General features: G+C 47.9%; 1 protein-coding gene across 1 annotated transcript in view; it reads right to left on the reverse strand.

Annotated features, from left to right (window-relative positions):
• Positions 1–8,038, reverse strand: part of NCOA1 (nuclear receptor coactivator 1) — a 170,117-nt gene that overhangs the window by 21,430 nt on the left and 140,649 nt on the right. The window contains exons 12-13 of the mRNA XM_018566828.1: positions 4,335–4,511; positions 968–1,088 (exon numbers count right to left, since the gene is read on the reverse strand). Of these exons, the coding sequence (XP_018422330.1) occupies positions 968–1,088; positions 4,335–4,511 (298 nt within the window). The remainder of the gene's footprint in view (positions 1–967; positions 1,089–4,334; positions 4,512–8,038) is intronic.

An 8,038-nucleotide genomic window follows, 5' to 3' on the forward strand; every position in this document is an offset into this window, starting at 1 on the left:
TTGGGGCCCGGAGAAGGGATCGCGGAGGCCACAATACTACGGCCGGCCTACTGATGTACTTTTCACTCACTGCTCCCCCTGACATGTTCATGAATATTCCAGAACATACACTTCGGGTCAATCTAGTTCGGCATCTGAAAACACTTTGCGGGGAGGTTGGTGTTCCAACGGAGATAATGTGTTTATAGAGAGTCACAATTTCCAGAAAGAAATGATCCCAGCGGCAGAAGGACAGAGGTCAGATATAAAACTGAGGGGAAGGCCGAAGGTCAGATAGAAGACTGAAGGGAAGGACGGCGGTCAGATACAAGACTGAAGGGAAGGACGGAGGGCAGATAGAAGACTGAAGGGAAGGCCGGAGGTCAGATAGAAGACTGAAGAGAAGGACGGAGGTCAGATAGAAGACTGAAGAGAAGGACGGAGGTCAGATAGAAGACTGAAGAGAAGGACGGAGGTCAGATAGAAGACTGAAGAGAAGGACGGAGGTCAGATAGAAGACTGAAGAGAAGGACGGAGGTCAGATAGAAGACTGAAGAGAAGGACGGAGGTCAGATAGAAGACTGAAGAGAAGGACGGAGGTCAGATAGAAGACTGAAGAGAAGGACGGAGGTCAGATAGAAGACTGAAGAGAAGGACGGAGGTCAGATAGAAGACTGAAGAGAAGGACGGAGGTCAGATAGAAGACTGAAGAGAAGGACGGAGGTCAGATAGAAGACTGAAGAGAAGGACGGAGGTCAGATAGAAGACTGAAGAGAAGGACGGAGGTCAGATAGAAGACTGAAGAGAAGGACGGAGGTCAGATAGAAGACTGAAGAGAAGGACGGAGGTCAGATAGAAGACTGAAGGGAAGGACGAAGGTCAGATACAAGACTGAAGGGAAGGACGGAGGTAGAAATATATCCTTCAACGGTGACCTCCAATGCTCACACTCATGCATTCAATCCCCAGGTTGTCTCGGGGTACTCACTCTTCCTGCGTGCTCTGGGTCACACGGTTCAGAGGTGTCAGACTGTCAGACCAGGGTATTTGGTCGCTGATCCCAGACTGTCCGTATTGGTCCGTAATTCCCAGGTCTGGGTCCGGGAGACCTAAGGGGAAAGAAGAAAGATTACCAACAGTCACCAAGCAAAGTATGTGAAAGGCAATGCTGCAAGATTTTAAAGGGTATCTGTTAAGGGTAACATGGAGGATGCCATAACACATCTCCCCTTCTGAAGATGCAAGTGGCCTGACTTGTCATGTGAAATCTCTGGCTTTGACCTTGTGCATGAAGGCAGATAAGGAACTTTGACTTTCTGCTGAGTCTCCTGATCTGTATACTTTTTGGGGTCAACAACACAAAGTATTGAAGTCAATAAACTGGTAGGACAGCCAGGAAACTAATATATGGCCAAACGTATGTGGACACCTGGTCATCACACCTACTATATGGCCAAACGTATGTGGTCACCTGACCATCACACCTTCCATATGGCCAAACGTATGTGGACACCTGACCATCACACCTACCATATGGCCAAACTTATGTGGACACCTGACCATCACACCTTCCATATGGCCAAACGTATGTAGACACCTGACCATCACACCTTCCATATGGCCAAACGTATGTAGACACCTGACCATCACACTTTCCATATGGCCAAACGTATGTAGACACCTGACCATCACACCTACCATATGGCTATAAGTATGGTGATCCCTATCCAAATGGTTGAGTTCTAGTGTTTCCTGTGAAGAGTCCTGTTAATGCTCTATCTTATAAAGACATTTTGTGTGCTTCTAACCTCCTTGTGGTCACAGTTTGGTGAAGGCCCTTTTCTGTTCCACCATGACTGTCCCCTGTGTACAAAGCCAGCTCCATAAAGACATGGTGTGACCAGTTTGGGGTGGAGGAACTTGAATGTCCTACACAGAGCCCTGACCTCAACCCTACTGAACACCTTTGGGATGAATTGGAACACTGATAGCATCTTTTTGCAGTTTTTTGTTTAAATAATCCCTAATAAAGGTCCCTTTTGCAGACACTTTTTCAGACACTTATAAGGTGACACCGCTCTATCCCTGTCTCCCAACTGTGCTCCTCCGTTGTCATCCTGTCACGTGGGCTTCTGATGGAGGCCACAAGGGACCGTTTCAACACACAACACGCAGCTATCAAACTAAAGGGCACTCAGCTAGGGTTTACGCCTTGCTCCTCAGAGAAAATGCCCACAATCTGCATTGCTGGAGGACCCGTGTTGTGGAGCACAGAGTATTACTGACTCCCATCAGTTTTCCTCTTCACCTGCAGCTATGGATTTAAATCAGTTGGATGCTCCACTTCCCGTGGCCCGGTGGGAGGACATTAACAGGCACAAATGTACTTCAGTCACATATCTGATTTTCCGCTCGGCCCTCCATATGCAAACTGTGTTAATGTAAACGGGTCTGAGATGAAAGCCGGATGCCCCGTGGGGCCGACTCTGTGTTTGGGCGCTCACTGCTCAGATTACAATAAAAAAAACCCGCCATAATAAGCCAGAGTTGTATCTGCGCACATCCCGGTGACACGATTATCTGTGGAGGAGCGCGGCAGATTTGTAAGAGCCTCCGGGGTAAAGGAAAACCTTTGCTGCCCTCCTGAGGAGGGGGAAAACTGTGCCAAGTCACTCCCCAGGTCTTCCATCAAACCAGGGAAGCTCAATAACAATTTACAATGATGTATTTGTTGCTTTTATGTCTAAAATCTGATGAATTCCATAAAGATAATTATTTATATCTGTTCTTACTCATAAAAAAAAAGTGATACGACCGTTCCAACACGTGGATGAAAGAATCGGGTCTTCGAAATATTGATCGCACCGGGCCGACCGATCAAACCGAATTGAATCTGACACAACTGAATCCTCTACTTGTATCACATGATCATTTTCAATTGATGATATGAAATGATTGAATGTCTGATCGATCATTTATAATTATGTTTAGAGCCATGGTAACGGCCTAATGGCTGGCACACACTAGAGTAGGCTTTCATAACCACTGTTCCTCTGGAGGCTCTCTAGGGGTTCCTTGAGTTTTGGCAGATTTATTTACCACCTACAATGACCACCAATGTTAGGGAGCAATTTCCACCGACATCTAATGTAAGGAGTCACTTCCTTCCTGACTGCCGATGTAAAGAGGCTTTTTTGTTACATTTACCAACAATGTGAGAGGACTGCTACACTGAAATCCAATGTAAGGGAGCACTACACTGACCACCAATGTAAGGGGGGACTACACTGACCACATATGTAGGGGAGCACTACACTGACCACCAATGTAAGGGGGCACTACACTGACCACCAATGTAAGGGGGCACTACACTGTCCACCAATGTAAGGGGGGACTACACTGACCACCAATGTAAGGGGACACTACACTGACCACCAATGTAAGAGGACACTACACTGACCACCAATGTAAGGGGGGCACTACACTGACCACCAATGTAAGGGGACACTACACTGACCACCAATGTAAGGGGGCACTACACTGACCACCAATGTAAGAGGACACTACACTGACCACCAATGTAAGAAGACACCTTACTGACCTCCAATGTAAGGGAGGCACTACACTACCAATGTATGGCGACACTAACTCAGCTTTCAGTTTAAATCAGCTAAATGCATTCCAGGTGCATCAAAACACAACGTGCACAAAATCTTACAGTTTATATTCTTTAGAAAGCAGCCACAGCCTGATTAGAAAAGCCCGTCCCCTGCCAGCACTCTGCAGACAAGGACCCTTGCTCTTTTGTTGTTGCAGCAGTTGGAGCAGTGGTCTCTCTGCAAAATTCTGATGTCTCCTGCTGAGTCAGAGCTAAAACTCCCCAATCCGCAAAGCTCATGCTCCCCGTTCTGGCTCTGACTGAGCAGGGGATTCTTCAGATAGACCACTCCTTCCCCATGCTGGCAGGGGACAGGCTTATCAACTAAGACTACCTGTCCTAGCAAAAAGGAAAGGGAGAGGTTGATTGGTTACCAGGGGAGAAACACTAAGAGCGCAACCAACAGACAATTAATGATCCAAAAGTGGGTGTGGTCATGGAGGGTTCTACAATAAAAATGGCAAAGGGGGGCATATGTTATATTTCCAACCTTGCCTGGCCGCTGGGAGAAACCCACACAAACATATGAAGAGCAAAACATCTCCATGAAGATGGTCCTTCCTGCGGGTAACAAAACTAGGATCCCAATTCTATGAAACCCACAGCTCTCTGTACACAAAAACAACTTTGGGAACCCTGAGGATCAAGATTGAGCCCTACACTAAGGAATAATCACAGGGGTGTTCTGTATACATACCGGGATCTGTCTGAAAGGTGTTGGCCCCCTGCATGGCAACCCGACTCTGCTCCGGAGTTAGCCCTGACCGAGGACTGGTATCATTAGGTGCGGGAAATGGGTTTAAGTCCAAGTGCACAGAATCCATCTGATCACAGTATCTGTACGGTGACTGACCTGCATCAATGCCATTGAAATCTGTGGAAAAACAAAAACACATATGATGGCTTCATTAAAGATGTCAAAATATCATAAATGACGGACACATTGCCTCCTCTGTGTCTGGTCAACAGATACATGTAAAGTCACCAGCACTCCAAGGTGTATGTTTTGCACATTTATTCTGGAAACAATGTCACAAGAGCCAGAAATAACCAACGTTTCGGGGCCTTGAAGGGTCCTATCCTCAAGGTGACATATTAAAGTCACTGCCATCTTGAGTAAAGTCAGCATGTCACCGTGAGGAAGGTCAGTATGCCACCTTGAGGAAGGTCAGTATGCCACCTTCGGGAAGTTCAGAATGTCCCCTTGAGGGAGGTCAGTATGACAACTTGAGGAAGGTCAGTATGCCACCTTGAGGAAGGTCAGTATGCCACCTTCGGGAAGTTCAGAATGTCCCCTTGAGGAAGGTCAGTATGCCACAAGGGACAATGCGAGGCCCCGAAAATCAGTTATGGTTCACTAATTCTATCCAAGGTGACATAATGACGTCACTATGTCCCCATGAGGTAGGTCAACATGTCACCTAGAAGAAAGTCAGAATGTCACCTTGAGAAAAGTCAGTATGCCACCTTAAGGAAGGTCTTTATGCCACCTTGAGGAAAGGTCAGTATGCCACCTTCAAGAAGGTCAGATTCTTGCCTTGAGGAAGGTCAGTATGACACCTTGAGGAAGGTCAGTATGTCACCTTAAGGAAGGTCTTTATGCCACCTTGAGGAAAATCAGCTTGTCACCTTGAGGGAGGTCATTATGCCACCTTGGGAAAGGTCAGTATGCCACCTTCAAGGTGGTCAGATTCTTGCCTTGAGGAAGGTCAGTATGACACCTTGAGGAAGGTCAGTATGACACCTTGAGGAAGGTCAGTATGCCACAAGAGTGACAATGTGAGGCCCAGAAACATCAGTTATGGTCCAATGCCACTGACTCTATTCAAGGTGACATAATGATGTCACTATGTCACCTTGAGGAAGGTCAGCATGTCACCTTGAAGAAAATCAGAATGTCACCTTGAGGAAGGTCAGTATGCCACTAGGGACAATGTGAGACCCCGAAACATCAATTATGATCCAATGCCGCTGACTCTACCAATTGGCATTGGTGCTAGATCTTTTCAAGCACCATCAAGTAGATGGTCAAACCACCACCACTCATGGAACCCCAAGAATCCTCTGGAGGAACCCCAAGTTGAGAAAGACCGGTAAAGAAACCATGTGAAAAAATAAGAAAGTGCATATTTGCTGTTCCATCTGTAGAACAAAGAATCCACAAATCCCGCTAGAACAAGAACGAAGCAAATGTCACTCATTGTCAGACCAAACTGGCAGGCCGGAGAGGAGAGCAAGATATGGAGATGTTTTATTTCCAAATACCTTTTTCGGAATGAATACTTTGGTTGTTATCGTGATCACAGGCCAAGTGCAGTCATGAAACACTGGCCAGGAAGCGTCTACTTTTATAGACATCTGATCCTCCCTTTATTTAGGTGCCAACTAAGTAACAAGGTACATCGGAAGCGGTCCAAGACCCACAGGGCAGCACTCCGCTCTGCAGTCTCCAGTTCTGGGCTGAATTTTTACTCGCTACTCTTTTCAACTTTATATTCTTCCCCGTATCTACATTTGTTTCCACCTACGGTTAAAGCCGCATGCTGCCAGGTCTGACTAACTTGGCTCATGTCTCAGTCCCATGCAGGAGGCAGGCCCGGTATCCATATCTGGTGCGTTAGGTTTTGGCTTCTGAAAACCAGCTTGATTGCTTCTGTTGGGAGTTTCGTGCCAGAAATTCCAGCGAACAAATTTTTGGTACAAATAACTAATCGCTGTGTTATGTACTTAAAGCTGAATGCCGGTTTGGAAGTACACATCTGTGAACGGTCTTCTCTGGCAAAGGCTTTGTATCTTTGTCTGGTCCCATGCCTCTGCCAGACTGCACAGCCAAGAGAGCGTCACCGTTATCTCTCGGTGGCCTTGTGGGGAATCCGGGCCTGATGACACCACTGAGTGCGACACAAAGGAACACAGTAAGGTAAGGTGAGGAAGGTGAGTACAAGAAGGAGAGATTAAGTAACTCACCGCGAGGAGCTGCAGGATGGTCCTCTGCTGGCGTGGTAGTCCTGCTGGAATCCCGGCGCCCATAACTCGCTGATTGGACAACCCTTAGATTGAAATAGGAGGACCCTTGCTCTCCGTCTAGATCTTGTCAGTGTTTTGGCAAAATAATAACGGCTGTCCAAAGGGCGCCATGAATTGACACGGCCTCCAGACAAACAGGGCCCTCAATGCAGGAAATTCCGTTTTATGCAAAGCGATACAGAATACACTTCTAAATCTAGCACAGTTCTGCACTTTACAGAAACACGCAAGCTTGCTAATAATTTAGCTGACGAATGATAAACAAAGAGAGAGCACAATTGTGATGAATTAACTAGCAGAGACCTTCAAAAGAAAGTACGTGCAATTAGGAGGAAAAAAAGCCCCGATTTAAAATAGATGTCAAGCCAATCTCTAAAACCTCGTGTCACTTCACAATTCACTTTCAACCCTTTGCAATCTGCAGCTTTGTTCAAAATTACACTCAAGAATGTTCCTTGTTCAGGCACTTCCTGTTATGGGGTGACAACTGTCTCCCAATTGTACTCTTGTGTTATCAGACTGTCACCTGCACCCCCTGGTTAGGGCTGTCACCTGTCTGGGATTCACCCGGACAGTCCAGGGTTTGAGCCCTGTATAGGGTGTGTTCGGGTTTCAGGCCAGCTGAAACCCGGGCACAAGATGTCCTAATGTCGGGCGGACAGGAGCAACCACGGGGTCCCGGTGTCCCAATTTGAATGCATGGAGGAGGCACTGGACACGGAAGGATGCTGGAACTCGGGGAGCAAGGAGGTGTCTAAAACATAGGGTGCAGATAAGTCTTGAAGGGCACACTCTACTGGCTGTCTCTTTTTCCCCTTGCTGTCTCTCCTTGCGCTCTCCCCTGCTTGTCTCCCCTTGCTCTCTCCCCTGGTTGTCCTTCCTCGGTCACCTCCCGACTGTCTCTCCTCGCTCTCTCCTGGCAGTCTCTCCTCTCACTCCCTTGGCGGTCTCTCCTCTTTCCTGGCTGTCTCTCCTCGCTCCCTCCCCTGGCTGTCTCTCGCCTCTCTCTCTCTTGGCGGTCTCTCCTCTCTCTCTCCTGGCGGTCTCTCCTCTCTCTCTCCTGGCGGTCTCTCCTCTCTCTCTCCTGGCGGTCTCTCCTCTCTCTCTCTCTCCTGGCTGTCTCTCCTCCGTCTATTTCCTTTCTCTCTCCTCTCTCTCTCCTGGCTGTTTCTCCTCACTCTCTCTTCTGGCTGTCTTTCCTTACTCTCTCTCCTGGGTGTCTCTCCTGGCGGTCTCTCCTCTCTCTCTCCTGGCGGTCTCTCCTCTCTCTCTCCTGGCGGTCTCTCCTCTCTCTCTCCTGGCGGTCTCTCCTCTCTCTCTCCTGGCGGTCTCTCCTCTCTCTCTCCTGGCGGTCTCTCCTCTCTCTCTCCTGGC

The sequence above is a fragment of the Nanorana parkeri genome, unplaced genomic scaffold (genome assembly GCF_000935625.1).
Source record: "Nanorana parkeri isolate BGI_ZX_2015 unplaced genomic scaffold, ASM93562v1 scaffold980, whole genome shotgun sequence".
Classification (NCBI taxonomy): Eukaryota; Metazoa; Chordata; class Amphibia; order Anura; family Dicroglossidae; genus Nanorana; species Nanorana parkeri.